At 34.7% G+C, this 22907-nt stretch overlaps 1 protein-coding gene and 2 long non-coding RNA genes across 3 annotated transcripts; 2 read left to right on the top strand and 1 right to left on the bottom strand.

Moving 5' to 3' along the window:
* Window positions 1-281: 281 nt before the first annotated feature.
* On the bottom strand, window positions 282-6790 carry LOC143304233 (omega-amidase NIT2-A-like). The gene is made up of 5 exons (XM_076626619.1): window positions 6710-6790; window positions 1867-2051; window positions 1297-1465; window positions 789-1022; window positions 282-637 (listed from the first exon to the last, which is right to left on the bottom strand). Exons 2-4 carry the CDS (start codon window positions 1948-1950, stop codon window positions 889-891), a joined length of 387 nt encoding a protein of 128 aa, XP_076482734.1. The 5' UTR covers window positions 1951-2051; window positions 6710-6790; the 3' UTR covers window positions 282-637; window positions 789-888.
* Window positions 6791-7848: 1058 nt separating this feature from the next.
* Window positions 7849-10073, top strand: LOC143304234 (uncharacterized). The gene is made up of 3 exons (XR_013060932.1): window positions 7849-8480; window positions 8564-8660; window positions 8823-10073. It is a non-coding gene; the product is annotated as an uncharacterized LOC143304234 (long non-coding RNA).
* A 5396-nt stretch (window positions 10074-15469) lies between these two features.
* On the top strand, window positions 15470-16396 carry LOC117164584 (uncharacterized). Its single transcript, XR_004465700.2, has 3 exons — window positions 15470-15798; window positions 15953-16081; window positions 16329-16396. It is a non-coding gene; the product is annotated as an uncharacterized LOC117164584 (long non-coding RNA).
* Window positions 16397-22907: the final 6511 nt, after the last annotated feature.

Genomic DNA, 22907 nt, shown 5'->3' with positions numbered 1-22907 from the left:
ATTATATTAGCGGCATTATCATGTTTTTGCTCTCTTTAATTCTTTCATCGAGACAGACAATCTACAGGTATTAATCGACCAATTTCTCCAAGCTGATAACTTCGAATTGATGTTTATATATAAGAAGTGTTATGTGTTAATCTGTCTAAATGTTTAAAAGGTGTTATAAATTAAATGTTGTTAAACGATACGTAATTGCCTTTTGATCGTAAATTTTACTATCAAGGGGTCTTTTATGTATGCGTAATCATTGTGAATTATAACAATTTATGTGATCGATATTAAAGGTGTTTAAAAGCATGTATTTTTTTCTATATTATTATTCTCCTATATTATTATCCTATATTATTATAGCATTCCTATATTATTATAATATCCAATTACATGTTGATACACAAGATATACAGATTATTATTTATAACGTTTTAGTTTTCTTAATTGAGTCATTCATTTAGTACAAATGATAAGAAATTAGTAATAATTCACAAAAAAAGGATATCGTAGTAGAAATATTATAAAAAAACATTTTCTGTTTTAGTGTAGAGTTACTCCTTCTTACAGACAGTGTCGTACAAATCTGTACGTCTCTGAGAAAATGTAGGTATCCGAGCCCTTACTTCCTCAACAACTTTTAGATCTGATAGAAAAAAGAAACATACGAAGTAATAAGTAATGCTTACTAATAAATTCAACAAATACAAAGGAAGATGGCTAAATCGATAAATTAACGAGACTAAAAATTAATTACATCATGGATCTCTCGTTTTTAATTTTAAGCTGTAAATTACCGATATCGGTGACTGCCATATTCTCTTGAGTTTCCAAATCGTAAAGAATCTTTCCTCAGGGATTGGTCAACTGTGTATGTCCCCATGCGACGTAACTTGCTTAAGGAACACGAGCCGGTGATATGCAGGCAACGTATAATTGATTATCATTCGCTCTGAAACGCTGAAGTAATGACCAGTGCAGTGGTCCAGTGGTCATATTGAATGCCGCTGGATATATCAGCATTTGGCAACCTAACCCAGAGAAGCAGGAAATATGAAGCCACCGAATACCAATTAACTTCGTAGTTGCACGGTTCACATTCCATCATTTCTGAATATGCGAGGACAGTCCTCTTATTGTGCTTTTAATTCTTTTATTTGTTTCATTTTCAGCAAATATACTGGTTTTTTAAATTAAGCTTCTTTTTATACAGAGTTACAGATTATATTAATTTTATATAGAATATATTTAAGAAAGATATTTAATTCTTTGCTAGTTAAGTATTGATCGATTAAGTTACTGTACCTTTGTTCCGATAAATGCGTGCCATTTCCTCGAATCTAATATCATAGCAAATGCCAATACCTATTTTGCAGCCCTTCACATCGAACGTCGTTAGGGAGTTACCAGGACTGAGTGAATCACTCTCTCGAAAAGTAATCTTATTAGGAATGTCGATGTCGAATAGATGTACCTAATAACATAAAAATGTGGTCGCTAATTATATTGCTGCAACTTTTGTAATTTAATGTCAAAGTTACCAACTCCTAAACTTTAATTATTTTTTATTTAATAACTGACAGCGTTTTTATCACTTTCTTTTATTAAAAAATCTTATCATTTAATAATGTTTAAAAAGGAGAAAAAATAAGTATAATAATATTTTAAGTATGTGAAAAATTTATACAACAACAAACACATTACAACAAAAATGGGCGTTTCCCGTATCATAACGTATTTTATAAACCGCAAATTATAGAATTGGTTATAGTATACGTATGTACATATGTATATTCCTAAATTATTCCTAGATAGAGTCACTTTCTTCACCCCGATATTTTCAAATTCAAAGCCATAAAGGAATATATTACTTACCTTTCGGTGTTTTGCTATCAAAGTTCCATCGGGACCCCAAATAGTAGAGGTATTGTACAATTTATCGCCCTCTATTTCAGGCATCGTACCACCAACTACATAGATGTTGAGTTCTTTAGCTGCGTTCGATGAAGCAACGCTCGTTTCACCATCAGGAATACTCTCGGCGTATTTTGGAAAGTACTCTGCATTGCAATATTTCAATTAATGAAAAATAACTGTCTTTTGTTCCAACCATAAATTAAATTGAAATGTTTGTCAGTTTTTTATTTTTAAATTATTAAAATAACTAAGTTTTATATTTCGACTTAATTAAATATGCAATTACTTAGCTAATAGTATATATAATAAATTGTTTCTACAGGTCCAAAATGAAAAATGAATATTTAGAAATATTTAATTACGACAATGCTATTTGTGTTAGCATCAGTGGCTTGTTACTCAACGACTTTGCTAGTACTTTTTGAAACATAAAGTTAGTTTTCAATTAACACTTATACTAGACGCGGAAATATAAATGCAAAATAATTGATAATACTAATTTATAAGTACCTAATTATTAGTATGTTAAAAAATATATTTATACAAAAATCACGATAATCATGAAAATGGGGAAATCCTATATTCTCGAATCAATTCACAATTTATTTTGTATATTAATTAGATTCCGCGCTCATCAGCACGTACTCACTGGCGACATCGAGAAAATGTATCGGCAATTCCTCGTACGACCAGAGGATCGGAAATATCAAAGGATATTATGGCGCAGCGCGAGTGGAGAAACAGAAACATATGAGCTTAACACCGTAATACTCTTATCAGAGAAATAGAAGCAGTCCTCAATTCCCGCCCGCTAACTCCTATCTCCACCGATCCAAATGATCTCCTAGCCCTCACTCCCGGACATTTCCTCATTGGCGATTCATTAATGTGCTTACGTGATCGAGATTTCAGAGACATTCCATCGAACCGACTCTCCAAATGGCAGCATATCCAACAGCTTAAACAACATTTTTGGAACCGCTAGCATAAGGAGTATTTGAACGAGCTAACCAACCGCAATAAATGGAGCAAGGGTGGACACAGCATCCAAAAGGGCACAATCGTCATCCTCAGAGAGGACAACGTTCCCTCCATGCATTGGCCTCTGGGCCGAGTTATCAAGGTTCATCCAGGCGCCGATGGTGTCATCCGGACAGCTACAGTTCAGACGGCAAAGAGCATTTTGGATCGGGGCGTCAAAAGGCTTGTCCCACTGCCAATTCAACCCGATCTCGAGAAACCCGAACAACTAGCCACCGAGACGAAATAAGATGGGAACTTCAACCACACCTCGCTAGTTTGATCGGTACCCTCTCAACGGGGGGAGAATGTTACGCCATGCGGCTTACCATAGGTCATATTCTTAACTATCGATCGCGGCACTATAATGTCGCAGACGGATCGTCGCGTCTGCCCGGCAAACAAACATTGTAATGGCAAGCGCATGGTTCATTAAGCAGGGCGACTTCCAGAAACGTCGACTCGTGGCCCGTATTTTACCTCGCGTAAAAGAATGTGGCGTGATCCGAACGTAGTGGGGGTCGCCTTCCAGAAAAAACGAAAAAAATCGAAAGGCGTTCAGAACTTTTCGAGAAGTCGAACCGTCAACACATGTGGTATGTCGCGCATTACTTATCAACCAAAACGCAGTTACATTTTTTTTGTTCCATTTATATCTTTCTAGTTAATAAGTTGTTGAAATAAACATTAATTTATTTGTGTTAATTCTGTGGAATTTCATTGAACTACCCTTATTATCATAATCGAAATAAGGGGATCGATCAGTTCGTGGCGTCGATTATTTAATCGTAACGGGAACTTACAATTCTCGTTGACGTGCTATCTCGCGATCGCGTCTCTCCGCGAACGGTCGAAACAAAATGATTCACTAAAAACTGTCCTGAATTCCTAAGAATTTATTTACCGCAAAACTGACAAAGTGTTTATTTAAAAAATGAGGTTGAAGGTAGTCCTTTTCTTTCATTTCATTCATTTTCATTTTCTTTCTTAAGTATGGCTAACACAATATCTAATCAATTAAAATTTTATATTTTCACGTGAAAAGTTTCTTTAGATAATTATTATCAACATGATGACTAACTCTTACGGATTAATACGTGTCTGTAGGGCAATCCGGTGGACTTGATCGGCTTTTTACTTCGAAAGTTGAGTAATCGGTGTCGCTTTCTTACGCATCTTTGAACTGTATAAATGTTTTAAAATTGTTTGATCCAGAATGTACCACACCGGACAATCAAGAAGGCAGGTGCCTTGACTACAGAAAATGTAAACCTCTGCAAGGAATATGGCAGATACAGTACCGTACAGCCACCGATTTTTATAGACGATCAGTGTGCAGATACCAGGGCAATGTTACGATCGTTTGCTGTCCGAACGATCCAAACAAAGAGAAGAGAGAAATTTTAATAAAAACTGTGTACAAGTATAAGGCTTTGCGACCACCATACTGTGGTTTTAGCAACGTCTCTCATACCAGGCTGGTCGATGGTAAACCAGCTGAACTTGGTACGTTTTATGTCTTTCTTTCCGATTAATAATAAGCCATTTACTGCAAAGAATGAACTTTAAAGGCATTAAACAGCACATCAATGTACATTTCAATTAGACTAAATAATAATGCTATGTTTTCATCGGTAGTAACTTTACTTATTAACTTGAATTATTTCTTTCTTTTACTTCATGTTAGGAAGAGTATCTTTTTGCTTGAAATAAAGAATTGATATAGGAGTAATAATATGGATAGAGATCAAAAACTGTTAGGGCAGAAATTACACGTTTGAACTTTATAGTTCAGTATAGTTCAAATAGAAATTATATAGAATTATTTGATAATTTGCATTCCACTGGAATAAAAATTTAATTTCTGTCTTTATCAAATCTCTATTTCAGAGTATTTGTACGTATGTACTTATCGTCTGCTGTATGATCGAATATCGAATAGGTAATAATCGTTGTTACTCGTTATGTGAGAAAAAATTATGTATATTCACAACTATGACTATTGCATTTTAGGCGCTTGGCCATGGATCGCTGCATTAGGTTTTCGTAATCCCCGAAACCCAGACAAACCACTATGGAAGTGCGGAGGTTCCCTGATATCGGCTAGGCATGTTTTGACCGCAGCACATTGTGCACATATGGATGGAATAGAAAACATACACAATCATAATATTGCCATTCTTAGATTGGTGGAGGAATTGCCATTTTCGAGTAAGTCCTCAAATATATATATATATATATATGCTATTGAGTATTACTGAAGTATCATATCCTGAAATTTCTTACTGTACACATATATTGTGTCATAAAGCATGTACAATTCTTTCTCATACTTTTGGTCATTCGTTTCCTGCATTTTCATTTATTCTTTTATTTTTCAGGGTACGTATATCCCATTTGTACGAAAGAGCCCCTACGAAAGAGCAACTTCGTCGGCTATAACCCCCTTGTTGCTGGATGGGGAGCATTAAGATATAGTAAGTGATATCAATTTTATAATAAAATTAAACAGTTCCAGTCTTAAATATCTTTCTTATTTTCTTCGTAGGACGACCACGACGTAATGCATTAATGGAAGTACAAATGCCAGTGATTAAGAACGCCGAATGCAAAATAGCTTATTCCAAATTTCCTAATGCACCTGATATCACTGATGGTATAATATGCGCCGAACATGCTCAGGGTGGAGAGGATTCTTGTACGGTAATTAAGTTACAGAGTTACTACAAACTATACGGTATCTGAAGACACGTCAATTCGAATTAACATCAAATCGACGTCTTAAACATTAGAAATAATAGATAAACACAATTTAATAGTTTTGCCCACTTCTCACACCTCATTATGGTATTTAATCTAATTTCCTTCTAATCTTAGTTTTGTTCAAAATACATATAACATGTACATTATAAATTGGAGTATTTCTATACACAAATCAATAGAAGATTATTACTGTATATAAGTATAATTTCAATACAATTCGATCGATATATTTCAGTATCTTTGATTAAAAATTTAACGATCCTTTCAGGCTGTCCGCGGCGGACCACTGCTGATACAACATGAATGAACCTCGTATTTAATAGGTATTGTGTCTTATGCTTATAAGTGCGGCACAGCTGGGTATCCCAGCGTTTACACTAGGGTCACATCGTACCTTGACTTCATTCTCCAAGCGATGCAATAATATGATATTACTGTTCCATAAATATCATTGTGTAAAAAACGTAAAGTTGGATTTTCTTATTGTGGAGATAAGAAACAGCTCAAATTTACATTGCTTTGTACGTTACAAATTATAGGCTTAAAATGTACGAAATGTAACTTTGAAACGACACTAATTTTTTACGCACGATAAACCTCCACGACTTAGGTATGTAAAGATGATAAACGTATATTAATTCTATTAATTTGGTAATAATAAACCAACTTTCTGAGAAGTTCTGTAAATTTCGTTTCTGTTGTATCAAGAGAATAATGGAATATTCCACTTAGATCGTATACTTCTTGTATGTACATACAAAATTTTCCGGCTAATCTAAAACACTTCATAAGATAGAGAGCTTCTGGAAATTCGGACACAGAGAGTACATAAAATACAAGATAAGTCTCGAGTCTTTCAAAATTATTTTTTATTCGCTAAAAACGTCCTGTGTATTCATGCAATCACATGCAACCTCGAAACTTCACTTATTTTTTATCACTTTCCAATTCAATACACTGTTTCTGCATTTTTGACTATATGTAAGAGAAATTTCCATTCAGCCAAAGGTGTACTTACAGATTATAGATTCCTATACGATTCTCGGTAAAAATTTATCCGCACTCCAGATAGTTAAAACTTCTGTCGACCGTATTGATCCATCTGCACTCTTCGTATGACGTCAATATCTGTTCAGTGCTGCTGCGTAGGTTTCATTGTGTTACGTCAATTCGTTTGTGACCGTTGCGCGAGTAATGGCGCTTTGCAATGGCGATTTGCAGGAAAACGGTGCAGGATGCTGTGATTCGTTTCTTGCGGTCGGAGGTTTTGTTTGATGCCTATATTTATCAAAGATTTAATGCACATTATGGAGAAAGTGTTTTGTCACGAAGTGTGTTTGAATGGGCACAAAAGTTCAAAGAAGATCGCACAAGTGTTATGAAAAAACAGCTGGACGCCCGTCCACATCCACGATGACAACATTGAACGTGCTCATGAACTTATGCTCTATGGAATAGACGAGTGAAGCTGGATAATGTGGCAAATCATTTGCAAATGAGCCACGGCTCTGCTTATGCAATAGTGCACGACAGATTTGGGTTTTAAAAAGTTTGTGCGAGATGGATGCCGAGAAAGCTGATGAAAAGGTGAAGACGACGATGCATTCGTGGTTCGCAGCTCAGCCCAAAACATTTTTTAACGAGAAAATACGAAGGTCCTTCAGCAAATGGACAAAGTGTATACAGAAATTGAGTGATTATGTCAAAAAATGATGTATGTCTTTTTTGACAATTGCTTAAAATAAATTCTACACCGACAGAGCGGGTAACTTTTTACTCACCCTCGTAAGACACTTAAATTTCCAATCTATTATGATGAATAAAAGAGCTTATACTATTAAATCTAATTGTATTTTGTTGCATGAGAGTACACGTGTATGTGATGTACATTACCTTTATATCCCCTTGAACGCTTCAATATTGCGCATATATACTATATTTTGTGCAGCTTCTATAAAATTTTGTATGTTTGTTTAGGCTGTTAATCGAGAGGCTGGAGTACAAAGAAGTGGCACAATGATGTGGGCTGATGACATTTATAATTATCAAGGAATTACCCCTACATTCGCTCAGGTATATATCGTTGACTATAATGTATTTAACATATATGATTGTTAGAATATTAATAATTAATTTTTAATTCTATCAGAATTTTAATGAAACTGTCCCTTGGGAAGGAAGAACTGATACCTTGATATCACGGTTTGTACATCCTATATATACGACAAATTTTAGAACATTATATAACGAAGAACCAGATCGTCGTGGCCATGTGATGTGAATAAAAGGACTTGAATTTGATGATATTTTTATAATGTTAGATAACATAACTAAGTATCTTCACAGTAAGATAGGATGACATGGTTTACATGATCTTAATGTTGTTCACTTGAGTGATGATATTATAAGGAAAAGTGTAATATCACAGGTAGGATGATTCATAATTTAGAACTACTAACTCATGTATGTATTAAAAATTAAAGAAATATATTAAATTTTATAGGATATTTATGTTTAGTAACCAGTAATTCAGAGATTGGTATTCATTACTATATATTGGTATTCGTTACTATAACGAGGCTGTAGAAACGCACCCTTCCTTCTTTGCAAATGGTCCTGTATTTATGTCTAAGCCGAAACTGGAACCTCTGAATAATTTAGATTTATTCTTGTCATTTTCTAAAATACTTATCTACAGTATACCATAAGGAATGATACCGTATCACACCTAATCAAGTGCCTTAAGAAACATCAACAGGATATCACAGTAATCCCTTATCGACTGATATGTAAGTAAAAGTTATGTGTCATTGTTATACACAGTTATGTGTTAGTGTTATACACAGTTATTTATCATTTTCTATTAATTCAGTTGTAGCCACTACAATATCTATGACACCGGTAGTAATTATAAGATCAATAATGATGTTCTATAAGAGGAAATGATGATTAGGAACAAAAACTTACAGGTAAGTCAAAGTATATGTTATTTGCCATTTGAAAAGAAAGTTACTAACTTAGAATTTTTTGATAAATAACAATTGTGCAAAATATATTGGATTTCAAATTTGTCAAAAATTGAAATTTAAGAAGCATTGTAATAATATAACATTAATATTTTGATTTTTCAGGAGATATCATGCGGTGGATGGATAATATGTAAAAAATATTAAGCAGTATATGAATTTTCATATTGTGTAGAGATAACAAAATGAATTTTAAAAAATGTCGACATGGTAATAAGAAATAGCATCATGACAAAGAATATATAAACACAGTTTCATTTTTTATAAATAAAAATTTGTTGTTCCAGATTTTGAAATATAGTGAAACGTTTAATTAGTATCTTAATATCTTTAAATAATTATTATTTTAGAATCAATTGTAATTGTATCATACGTACTTTTGAATTCGTGCAAGAACATATGTAATTTTGAAGTAGTTATTATTAGGAAATTGTTAGACGCGAACAGTATGCGAAAAGTTAGTATGCAGTGTAATAATTATCAATCAAAACACAAGAATTAAATTCTTGAGGAAAAAATTTCCGGAATTTCTTATTTACATGATTATAAAGAAATCCATAATAAAAATCCATAATAAATGCTTTCTAATACTTCTCTTCCTTGTAATGCCTACGTTAATAATAACGAGGTTCGACTTTTTGTTTTTAGAGGGATACTGGAAAATTTGAAAGTACAGTACCATTGGGAAGAAAATCACGATATTGAAAACGATATTTGCAAGTAAATTTCCAAAAAATCTGTTTTCAAATTTTCGCTTTCTATTTCACATTAAAAGAAAGGGCTGCCTTCTTTCTCTGCAAGACAAAACAAACATTCTGAATCTCGTATCAATGAATGATGTCAATAAGTTATTTTTCTTTTCAGATTGAACAATATTCCAGATTTATTCATAATTTCATACTACGCGAAGAATAGACTTTCATGGGTATATAAAGGAAATATTAAGTATAGGAAAACTCTTTTTCGTTGTAGGTGACATATGCTTCACGGTTGAACACATGTATTTTTGAACACATATAAATGAAAAAGTACTCTTATGGAGAAAAAGAATTGATACCTTCGATTGACATTAGATAATGTATATAAACTTATGAACAATCACTATCGGTTTGTATTTTAGGTGCACACGCAGATTTGTTGGAGTTCTTATAAAATGTACATCCTGTACGAACGTTTTATTCTTCCAAATTTTACGATACTATGTCTCATATAATAACTATATGGATTAAACGTAATATAAATGATCCGAAAATAGACTCGAACGACATTAATTGTCTTTCTATTTATATCAATATCGAAAATACAAGTAAAGCTGGAACAATAGTATGCAAGAATGGACTATTTATTATTTTAAAGCAAATCATAGCATATTCAGAATGCACAGTATTATCATGAAATGTAAATGAATCAGTTGTAAACGAACGATTTTACTGTAAAATCATTGCCTCCTTTTTTTCATCTGAAATATAGCAGCAATGAGTACATTCTTTTAATATATAATAAAACGAGATATCTTTATAAAGTTACATATGTCATCACTGGTAACTGTTATCTCGTATGACACCAAATATACCGTTAGTATGGAATGATATTTTTATGAAGATGTACTTTAATGATAGATTTTATGAATGAAACGTTATATAAGAAAAATTATCTCTTGTTATTCCATGATGTGTAGTAGCTAATGAAGATTAATTTTACAAAGTATTGGAGCAAAAGAGAATTAAAAAATTAAAAAGATCTAAATAAGATTGTTCGTGTGGCTTAATTATCTCAATTCTGGTACACCACTTGTTACATTTTAACTAATTAGCGCTAAACAATAACTTGCAAATATTAAAGATATTAACACCTTAATATTAACACCTAAAGGTTTTCAGGAAATTTTATAATATTTGATTATTGTATATCTAGTCATTGATTGATAAAATTTCTTGTATAAGCATAGATCGAGGTTGACGTCATACGCAGATTGCATATCATTGACAGGTATCGTTTTAATTTATTTTATGGCTAGAATCATTTGAATATTATACGAATAATTATTTCCATTCGAACGATTAATAAATCACGTACCTATAAAAGATATATTATGAAAAAGACGTGACGAAACAAAAAAATATTGGAAATTCCGTTGTCATTAGATCAATTATTTTTGCAATGATTTTTATTTCCATGTAATTACATATGAAATGGGTAATTCATTAACATCTCCTCGAATCGAATATAATTCGTTACACTTCACAACGATTCAAATAATGGACGGGAAATATATAATAAGTTTCCTGTCCTTGCGTTAAAATAGTACTGTACAAATCAGATGATACAGGAAATACCCAAAAAACCCAATTACATCCACATTGCATGACAGCACACTTGCAATGGATTTTTGTGATTTCAATGTCACAGACAATGACACAACTAATCAGAACACGTTCGAGGCTATAGACATTGAAATTACCGCGTGTTTAATACGTTTAAAGCATAAATCTAAATTTCACGCGATTATTTCTTTGTACATTGTGAAACTCTTAAATTATCTTAATCGAATAAATAATCCTAATGTAATAAAACATCTTGAAATAGACCTAGATATCTGAAACAGAAACTCGAAGGATAAGAAATCCTAAAAGGTACTAATCCTAAAATAACAAACTCCTAAATAATAAACAAGTGATAAAACCTGTTATAAATAATAAAGCTTACCTGGAATAATCAAATCCTAACTAATCGAAAATAAAATAAGGCAAGCAATTCTTAATCTTTCAAGTAATTTTTCCGAAAACACAGAAAGATAGAGAAATTAAAAAGACGCAGCACAAATTGCAGCACAATGAAAGTTTCAGAGCGATGAATACGATCGTATTAAACTAAATAATTTTCAAAAGTGAAATTACACTGAAACGTATATCGATGATATTTGTCATTTCTACGATCTGTTTCGCTTGATCGTGCTTCTTTTCTGATGTAAATTCAATTTATAATACGAACTAAGTTTCCTTTATTATTATTAGTCCTGCGTCTTTTTAATTCGTCACTTCTTTTATTTCAGAACAATGACGGGCTCCAAGATGCTGTTCGGATGTTTGGCGTTAATTGCTTTTCTGCATCCATTAGTTCACGTTTGTACTTCGAGTAGTACAGCTCAAGGTTTGTACTTCGAGTTGTCTTTTTCCATGCACTTCAAATTCCAATACGATCTGGTCACGTGGCCTTCGTACAATTTCGAAATTTTACCTGTTTGGTAATCGTCAATGAAAAAAGAAGTTATGCGTGACCTCAACACATTGAAACAATTTTTATGATTTTTTATTTGCCGGTTGGTCAGCAAGTTAATGGAAACATTTCACTTAACTATTCGCGTTAATTTCTTCGGTTTAACTTTTGGGAAATGCTTCGTTAGCTTCGGGAATATTCCAACGATTCGTTTTACGTACAAAATAAGCATGATAAATATTACATCACGGTAATGTAATATCGGAATATATTAAAGGTGTAATTTTGTCCGATTAATTATAATTTATTAATAATGGATTGAAAATACAGATATTAGTTAGACAGAGAAACGATGTTTGATTAACAGGAAAACTAAATGCAACGCTCGTATTTACAACAAATAACTTGACAACTATTTGGTAACTCTCTCTCTCTCTCTCTCACTAGCAACTCTAACACTCGACAACACTCGCAACTCAATTCTAACGACTCTATGCTTCGACGTCTCGATCAACTCTGATTCTCGCAACACGCACACTTTTCGATTCGCCTTGGATAGCGAAACCGTCCTTCTTCTAACGCGTTTTTAAAACGCGATGGCGCTATCACTTTCTAAAAGCGTCGTCTTTACATTTCCGATGGCCACGGGCACATCCGACTGCCAGATATACAATGTATTATAAGAGTATCATTACCATACTTTTCATGAAAAGAGCAATTTTTCTTGATAACTATACTCTGTAACATAGATTGAAGTCGCTGATTTGATCCCTCTGATATCGTTGTCTTATGAGAGTCTCGCCTGGTCTTGATTGGTTCTGTTGACTCTTATCGTTATGAAAAATCGATTCGTTGTGTACCTTTTTTGTATAGAGAATTATTTTGTGGTAGAATATAATGTTGTAATATTTGTGGTCTTTACTTTACTAATTTTGTCACTGAGCCGCTCTTTGGTTCGTTGAGCGATTCATACTCCGCATATATTCCGTACTTGCTTCGCTTGGTACTTTTATAATTTTCGCAGTTACAATAAAAAATTTAATTCTTAACAGATTAAAGATTTAACCTCTTGCTTTATAGTGTACAATAATTTTTTTTTTTTTTTCGTATAGGTTATGTGATCCATAGTTTGAGTAAGTAGTACATATATATATATATATATATTTCCTCCCACTGCGATGATCGCACTATATTTCATATATATATATATATGACAGATATATATATATATATATTTAGACAGATTAACACATAACACTTCTTATATATAAACATCAATTCGAAGTTATCAGCTTGGAGAAATTGGTCGATTAATACCTGTAGATTGTCTGTCTCGATGAAAGAATTAAAGAGAGCAAAAACATGATAATGCCGCTAATATAATATTCCTTCTTCCTTGTATCTGTCTGCCTCTCAGGTCGTTTTACTAATTACAATAAGTAATTTCGACTTCTTTGCGCTCTCTTTTAACGCATTCGAGACCGAAAGAAATTCATATCAGTCAGTAGGCAAGGGTATAATATACATATTTTATATATAACTTATGTAGTAATGTATATATCATGTTAATTTCATATTTTTTTCAATATAGAATTATTATATATATATATATATATATATATATATATATATATATATATATATATAACTGTACATAATACGTTATAGAATAACATAGTATATAATTTTATATTTTAAAAATATGAGGCATACTATTTAAGATTGTCATCGATTTAAAATCAAAGTATGAAAAGGATACCCTGGAGAGAGTAAAACACAGAATCATTCCAACTAAACATTCAGATCGTACCGACACCTAGGTATCGTTTTACAATTAAATCTCGGTCTCGAATGGATTAAAATGAAATACATACTTGCAGCTTCAACATCTTCAATATCGAGGAGATTCAAACTTTACAAATAAAAGCGGCCTGTTCCCCTTTCCACGACAGACTCTCATACCATACCCGCTCTTATCCAGGCTTTTACTTGAAACCAGCAATGCGTTCATTTACAATTTAAATTTACCCGGACCATCTACTGAATCGTCAGCCTTTTATAAATATATAATGAACCCAGAACATGTGCCTGTGCCCCTGGTATCGATGTTCGGCTTGTGATGTTCGTACCGGAACCTTCGCACAATTTCAATTTGTCACGCGTGAACATCGATTCTTCCAAGGGTCACAGCTTTATGCGGCTAAATCCTTTAGAACGATTAAAATGATACTAATGATATGGTATTTTTTACAAAGATTTAACATATCCATAAAATAGGAAGTTTCGTGCTCTCCTATTTTATATTAATTATAAATTAATATGTTTTATATGTGTTATTTATAGATCTAATAAATTTTGTATTGGTTTACAGCAGGTGCTCCGGGTATAAACAGACGACAAACGAACAAATAGAAATTCAAACTATTGTCGTTGTTTAACTCGCATGGGACTATAAGCTCGAATTGGACTTAAACGTTACGATCGTCGAGAATAATTACTATGTGTACCCTGTACGACGGGCAGAGAATCTTAAGTTATTAACGGCAATTCCTTTGTGCATAATTCAGGTTTATTAACAACCTGTAATGGATAATCATCGATGAACTCTTTTTGAATAAAGTTCACATTTATAAAGCAAACACTATAAAATACGACAGGACAATTGTAATCGATAAATGACATTTTATTAGGATATTATAAGAAGCTAAGATATCGAGGTACATTAAAATTGAGTCCGCTGCAACCCTCATGACATTTAAAATCCTACGCGTATATTGAGTAAAGTTGTTATATTAAATATAATCATATTAAATACAAGCTCGTCCGCTGGATTCCCAAATTATTTGGTTAAATACTTTGAATACGAGAATACCGAGTGTTAACAGTAGTAAATCCTCTATATGGTATGTCTACTTTGCTATCTTGAATAGGTAAATAACATTTCACTTTAACGCATTTAACCAATATTAACATTTAACATTTAACCAATATTATACGCATATGCACATAATGTTACTGTTACATATAATGATATATACGTAGATATACACGTTAATTAAATCCTCTATATGGTATTTTTATATCAGTATCGTAAACATTGTAAACCGGAAATCTTTTATTACACACGTACATATACAGTCAATATTATTGTTACATATAGTGATACATACGTTGATCCACACATTAATTAAATCCTCTATATAGTTTCTCGAGTAGTTCTCTTCAATACCGTTATATCGATGAACTCTTTTTGAATAAAGTTCACATTTATAAAGCAAACACAATAAAATACGACAGGACAATTGTAATCGATAAATGACAGTTTATTAGGATATTATAAGAAGCTAAAATATCGAGTTCTAATTGTGAATATCAAGCGCTCGTCGTTCGATGAGATTACCAATATTTTCTTCCTGCTCCTCTACATGGCGCTACGCAGGACTCGCTTCTGAGCACGTCTTTCTCGTTGGAGGCTTAATCTTTCTTTTCTTTTCCAGTAGAATTTTTACACAATTCTTTCTCCCTTTTATCATTAAATTACCTGTAATTCTTAACGATCTTTAATCTTTGTCGCTTCTTCCCTATATATATATTTTTGTTTACTTTTCTCCGTAGCGAATTTTGTCTTTCTGACGCAGGATTAGGTTCCTGGACTTAGGGAGTTGCTACACGCCAGCTCCACCATGGCGACGGCATTCACTAGGCAGCCTAGATAGCCACCTTTCAGCTCACGCTTCGGGACACTTTTTTCGCTGAGATTCTCCGCGATGAGGCATGAAAGCAGAGACCACCGTCTGCGGAGGCATGATTATTCTATTGTTCCTTTTAACGAGTAATCGTTTTACTCGAGTCCTCTTACTAAACCGTAAGTACAAAAGACTATTATACTTAGATAGGTACTTGGTCTCAAGAACCAACTTATTTTGGTCTTTCGATTAAGTTCTTAATTAAATGCTCAATTAGATATTCATAAATATATCTTCATAATATTTCCCTCATCTATTTCTTTGACATTCTAGCAACCTCGTTAAGACGTCCGCCACTTCAACTTCTATCTACAAGTGGCAAAAACTGAAGCTGACCTTCTTCATGGAGAAACATGCCGGAAATGGCATCCGCACGTGTGAATAATTATACTCAGTGTCCAGGTAGTTCTTTCGATCATCCGATAGAAGTCGTTTCTGTTTTTCAGAGTTCGTTCACGCCTCCAGAATGTAAAAATATCCAAGGAAGTACCATTAGGAAGCAATGAAATTCAGAGCTTCTGTGGTTATTCCTTTTTCTGATTGTTTCTTTTCTTTGCCCAAAATGGATGATTTCTATATCAAATTGTTTATTCGTATTTTTTTTAATATTCCTTGAGATTTTCAATCAACTCGATTTCGAATTTCTTAGCACCCGATCTTCTGGTTGACGTCGTTAAGAAAGAGGAACGAGTGCACAGGAAGCATGGTCGGCGTGAGCATGATTAGATCTGCCCGATGACCTTGCCAGTGATAATAGCGGTTCGTTAAGGTGGTTGCAGTCTTGGTTTGCTTCTGTTTCGATTTCCAGCGAACTCGTCAGCCGGCATGGCTTCAGAGATGCTCCCCCTGAAACAAGTCGAAGGGAAATAATTAATGGACTCTCTGTTCGATTGTACGTGGATGACAAGCTGACCGTAAAAAGAAATATACAAATACGATTAGAAAATATAATCCGAACCCCTTTCGGTTTGATCTGAAGGTTTCTTTTTCTAGACGGAACCAAAGATTCTTATCTGGTTTATGGTGAGCTAAGGAACTCTTTGAAAACAGCATTTATAACTTTCGAAAAAGAGACAGGTATTTCTTGCGCGAACAATTGAATAATTAATTCGTTCTCTAAATATCCTTATTTGTTGTTCCTAAAATACATAATGATTGGAAGCTTCTTACGGGAAGCGCAATCAGCCGCTGATATCATTGAAGTCGAAACGCCATTAAAACCATATTACGATTCGCATGCGACATGCTCCATTCATGAAAACACAAAAGCAATAAACAAGTACAAATCAACGAAATAAATCCTCCGAGAACGAGACGTTACAGGAATTATACCATTGCGAGGATACAAAAGACTTGCTCATGAGCTACTTCCTTCAAGTAGTTGAGCGGTGTATTTTCCGGTCGTTAACTTCCATATAATGGGATATTAAAGAGTACGGACACAACGCTGCTATTTTTCAACTGTTCATTATCAAATTACGCAGCGGGAATCGTTGCAACGACAAAACTGTAACGACTCGTACCTGCGTATCTTCCATTTAGCTACGGTAAACGCTGACTTGTCTGCGTTTTTTTTTTTCACTTCCTCGTTACGGAAACCAGGAAAAGTGATTCACAATACAGTTTCTAACTGTACTTCTCGCGATTCTTCCTTAGAAACAAGCAATTGCTTCTTTTCAATTTCCTAAACCTATAATAAAACAGTCCATTGAATAGAAATTAACTTTAAAACTTTAGGCGCATACATTGTACGTATCGTATGTATGTATTTTGATTTGAAAAGAAACGCGGCAAACGCCTTTGAAAAGACGTTAGGTTTTCAACACCTTAACTAACTTAATTCCAGCGAGTCGTAAATCTGCTGCATCTCCAACATCTGAATATCCATCTTTTACAATGACTTGTTCTCCAACTTATTAAAATTACATCTCCCCCGTTGCACCGACCTTCTTTAAAGGTTCCCGCGGCAGGTTGAACCCGCATCACGTATCTTCCCTCTTCCTTCCACCCCTGTTCCCTTTCTCTTTCTATCGGACGGGAAGAGCGGGAACGCTTAAAACGCGCGAATCACGCGAGCGCCTCACGATTTGCGAAACATCACGTGAAAATCACCGATCCGATCTCCGTGCGCGCGGTGCACCGTGGGGGTAACGATTAAATCGACAGGATATACTTTATTGGCTATTCCGTTATTACAGGCTGTAGTTGGCGGGGAAATAGTCATTATGGATCGATGAACTCCATTGTAACAACGCACCTTCGAATTGCATCGGAAACGCTTCTGTATTGCGTGCACCGTATAACCTATCATCGTCTGTTTAGGGTAAATCAGTGGATCGGAAGTTACGTTTCTATGTTTCTCGCCTGTCAGTATAACACTGTGCAAGAGATACAGCAAGATCCTAAAATCATTCGAGTACAAGTAGCGTAAAATGGTCGTTTAAATTTCAATAAATTAACTATTCATACGTTAATTGTACGCGGTCAGGATTAAGGGGTACGGCGATGGAGAAGATTTTGTTAGCTAGATGTTGAGTAAATAATCGAAGATGATAATTTTATAAATGTTTCGTATTTATGATGATGGAAAAGATTTAATTTGAGTTACGTTACGTTTGAATAAGATAGACTTTTCCAAGAGTGGAGGATTTGTAGAGATAGTGGACGTAATAGTAGTATGATTTAATACTTGATGTGTCTTTTTTTTCTTTGACATATAGGTCACTGTGGGGAGTAATATTGATCTAGATATAACTATCTTTTCTGAGAAGTACGTATATGCTTATGGGAACTATGTTTGGTTAATCAATAGAGCCATTCTTTTGAGAAATTGAATCTAGAAGAATTCGACGATACTTTGCCTTGTTTCAATAGTACATCATTTTAAAGAAACGCCTGCGATTATAGTATATAATAGCACATAGGTATATGCAAAATTGCATTTTCAAATAATTAAATCAAAAATATAGGAATGTATCAATGGGAAGAATATTTGTTAAAGATCTTTCCTTTTTAATCAAATTCGTCCAACAACCCCATTCTCGCAAACATAAAATGAACGGTGCCTTTCTCAAAGAAACAAGAAGAAAATTGCTGTCGTTCTAAAGTTCTTCTCCATTGCTAAACTACCGATCGTGTTTCTAGTTACACTCCAATTATTCGATTGTAAGAAGCAAGCAATCCCTCCATCCAAGGGCTAGATATAGTTTCTCGAGTAGTTCTCTTCAATACCGTTATATCGATGAACTCTTTTTGAATAAAGTTCACATTTATAAAGCAAACACAATAAAATACGACAGGACAATTGTAATCGATAAATAACATTTTATTAGGATATTATAAGAAGCTAAGATATCGAGTTCTAATTGTGAATATCAAGCGCTCGTCGTTCGAGGAGATTACCAATATTTTCTTCCTTAACAATATTAATTACGAAGTTTCGATACCGTTTATGACATTAAGATCTCTTAATAAAGTTGTATCGTTAAAATCTTACTGTTCCTAGGGAAAATATATAGTTAATATATATAGTTAAATATATGTCGGAGATGAAAGGACACCGGAACCTTGGGATAGCCCCGCAACATTGCAATCTAAAGGCCACTATAACTGTAACTAAACTATTGTAGTTATTCAATCCGATTGTAATTGTTCGAGATTAGTGACGGTGAGCTTTGGCTCGAGGTGACAGTCTGTCGCCCAACGTAGCCGCGGTCAAGGGATGAACGCTTTGCCTAACAAAGGTATGGAGTAATTCTATAGCTCTCCTTAAAAGAAATATTCGTGGCGACACGCGACAGTAAACATTCCAACGGTTTCTGTCCCGTGGCTCGCCACACGCAGAGCCTATTCTTCGAGTAAGATGATTGCCAGATGTCGATGCGTCTCCACAGTACATGTTCGGCTAGCCCGAGGGCCCGTTATAAATCTTAAGGTTTAGTTAACTAAAGTCCTTCAAACAGACAAACAGTCTTTGTCCTAACTACGGGAAGATAGGGGAGACATATTTTTCAACGAGCGGCGTCTCCCACTAGCAACTTTCCCTCGAGGGCGGCTAGCATCTTTTTCTAACCACCGATATGGAGATTGACCAATTAGCAGCAACGTCAATTTCCCTTACTTCCTAAACGAAGGCTTTCCTCGACGAATCCGATGATCTCGTGTCCTTAGACACACCCCATTATAGTTTTCCTCTGTGGCATCATCGGGACGGGACGGGCATTCTTTTACGCGCTCCCGTCGACCAAAGAGTAACGTCTTTACGCTCAGCAATTATTTTTACGAGTCAGACTTAGATTCAGCGAGAACGCCCATCTGTCATCCCGTTGGCCGCGGATTCGTTATTGAACCGGAGACCACTGTCACTAGTGCCGCGGACGTCTCACCGCCGTGGTAGATTGTCAAACCTGTGTTATTCATACCTGTGTCAATAAATCGTATCTTCGTTACACCGCAACGATGGCTACCTTCAACGAAGACTCCTCAAATACCGACAACCCTATCCCCCCTGCTTCTCCGACATATAATTAATTAAAAAGGGGGAAATATAATTCTGTAATATCGTAGAATAGCTTTGATTGAAGATCGGCTGAAATTAGAAAACACCGTGTACGTCGTCTTTTTGTAGTTTGTTTACATCCAAGAGCGCCTAGTAACAGTGACGCGAGAAAAGATAAACAGCGTCAAAACAGAAGTACGGTTTCATATTTCAAGGAGTGGCAATCGAGAGGCCAGAGCATGTGAGCCAGAAAGTGTGTGCGTGTGCGTGTGCGTGTGCGTGTGTGCGTGCGTGTGTGTGTGTGTGTGTGAGAGGACGAGAGCAAGAGCGAGCACGACCGAGCAGGAATGCATTGGCGAGGGTCAGAGTTGATCGAGACGTCGAAGCATAGAGTCGTTAGAATTGTCGAGTGTTAGAGTTGCCAGTGAGAGAGAGAGAGAGAGAGAGAGAGAGAGAGAGAGAGTTACCAAATATAAAAAATACGAGCGTTGCATTTAGTTTTCCTGTTAATCAAACATCGTTTCTCTGTCTAACTAATATCTGTATTTTCAATCCATTATTAATAAATTATAATTAATCGGACAAAATTACACCTTTAATATATTCCGATATTACAATAACTTACCTTTTTCTACGTCAATGGACACGAAAGACGTTGAGTGAGGAATTAGAACAAGTGTGGATCGTTGGAAACCACTATGCTGCGGTCTACCATTCGTTTTACCCTATATATACCACGGAACAAAGGATAATTTTCACCGGCTTGGCTATGGCTACTGGTGTGGATCCAAGTATTCGGGCCATACTAGACGCTATGCAGAAGCAGAACGAAATCAAGTTAAGAAAACTGTTAAAGGAGACTATTAAAGCAGCGACTGATTTCCGTTGAGATAATAGGGGTGATTGAGTTTGTATAACACTGTGATTCACTGAATTATAAATTATATATTTCCAACACTTAGATTACACTGACGTAGAGAAATAAATAGTTAACAACTTGTCGCACGAAGATGTGATAGATATGTACGCTAGAGCAGGGCTCTTATAATGGAAATTAATGTATTAATGGACTTAGCACTATAATATATTTAGGAGAGAAGATGTATGTTCGACAACACCGAGAACCGACAAAAGATTTTCGTGAAGTATGCGACTCTCGCGCTATGTGTAGACTGCCGCGTTAGGCGTTAGTTTTTAGACTGTCTGTCGCTCTTTTTCTAATACGGAAGAAAAGTTCGGTGTGGGTGTGCCCCTGTGCCTAAAGAACGCGGATTCGTTGTTCCCACTTTCGTTAGGAAAAGTGAGGGTAACGAACCGCGGTGTCGATTGGTCATGACCTGCACTACTGCTCGAAGGGATGAGTAGGAAGTCTCCTACCATCGTGGTGGATAGATGACTGTGTGCGTGAGGAAAACATAGCTTGTTTTATTAGAGGGCTATTCGGATTTTCCTAATGGGTGCATACCCGCTTTCTCCGTGTTTTAAGTACGCCTAATAAACCCAAGGACCTCTCTAAAAACCGACTGTGTTTCGAGAATATTTTTAAGCTTTAGAAATTCTTCAAGACAAACGGATTGAAGACACATGGCGAAACAATACAGGGAAGTGAAAGTTATGGTGGGTCCTTAGGTTTATTGAGGGTCGAAGTGACGTTACGCAGGCTGGTTGTTGTCCGGTGGCGCGAGCTGGCGCGGGCTGGCGTGCAGATGTTTTAGGCGGCGTAACAACAAGGAAGATCCTAGAAAATGAGAAGGGTGGATTAGAAGAACGAAGAAAACTCGAAGAAGATACAAAAGAAGAAACTACAGAGACAGAAGTCAATTCAAAAGGTATATTAAATAATAAGTGCGATTTACTTGATACCGAAAGAGCTATTGAAATTAATGATACGGTTCAAGATATTAAATTTACTGAAGGTAGAAGCCGCACTCAAAATGATATGGAAGATGTAGTAGAAGATTCACAAGAATTATCTAATAAAAGTAAGTTATCAGAAATAAGGATTGCACTTAACAAAATTGAATATACAAAAACTATTTTACGGAATAAAAAGAATTCATTAGAAAGAGAAAGAGGAGTAAGGGAAAAGAAGAAAATGTACAGACAGAAATTATTTCAAAAAATATATCAGATGATAAATGTGATTTGCTTTAGAAAAAAAAAAAAAAAATATTATCCACAAACTACATTAGGAATTTATCTATTTTAGTGAGGAGAAAGAGAAAGGATAGAGGAGTTGATCAATAGACTGTGGATTTTGAAGCGTTTATGAAAAACTTACAATTTTAATAAAATATTCAATGTAAAGTCTTTGTTATAATATTCAGATAGATAGATGAAAAAAATACTGAATTTGCATAATTACTCATGGCTTATTGATCAATCATGCGACTCGTTCAGAGGTAACTCGAGTTGTAAAGGCGACAATTTATTAAAAATGGTATATCTGACGTACGATGCATTTGCTCATGTTAAACTATTTAAATAAGTATAAAAATCACGCGAAAAAAAATCTACTGAAAATAATGTTGAACTAGTTAATAATAATAAATCATATAGTGAAACACAAACCTTAAATCAAGATTTTAAGTTCAAAAAAAAAAAGAAAGAAGAAGAAAGAAGTTGATAAAATGACAGCAATAAAATGACCAAAAATTGAATTACGATCCCGAGCATCAACTCGCTGATCTTCAAGTAGAATGTTCCGACAAAGACAGGACGACACAAGAG

The sequence above is a fragment of the Bombus vancouverensis genome, unplaced genomic scaffold, assembly GCF_051014615.1.
Source record: "Bombus vancouverensis nearcticus unplaced genomic scaffold, iyBomVanc1_principal scaffold0027, whole genome shotgun sequence".
NCBI classification, from domain to species: domain Eukaryota; kingdom Metazoa; phylum Arthropoda; class Insecta; order Hymenoptera; family Apidae; genus Bombus; species Bombus vancouverensis.
This window is presented reverse-complemented; position numbering and strand designations above follow the sequence as displayed.

What these genes read in the sequence shown, in the direction of transcription:
- LOC143304233 (XM_076626619.1), bottom strand. Translation starts at nt 1,950, where the DNA reads ATGCCTGAAATAGAGGGCGATAAATTGTACAATACCTCTACTATTTGG. An exon ending in TGATAGCAAAACACCGAAAG is followed by an intron (nt 1,466 to 1,866) that starts GTAAGTAATATA and finishes TTATGTTATTAG; the next exon opens with GTACATCTATTCGACATCGA. An exon ending in ACGCATTTATCGGAACAAAG is followed by an intron (nt 1,023 to 1,296) that starts GTACAGTAACTT and finishes TCTCTGGGTTAG; the next exon opens with GTTGCCAAATGCTGATATAT.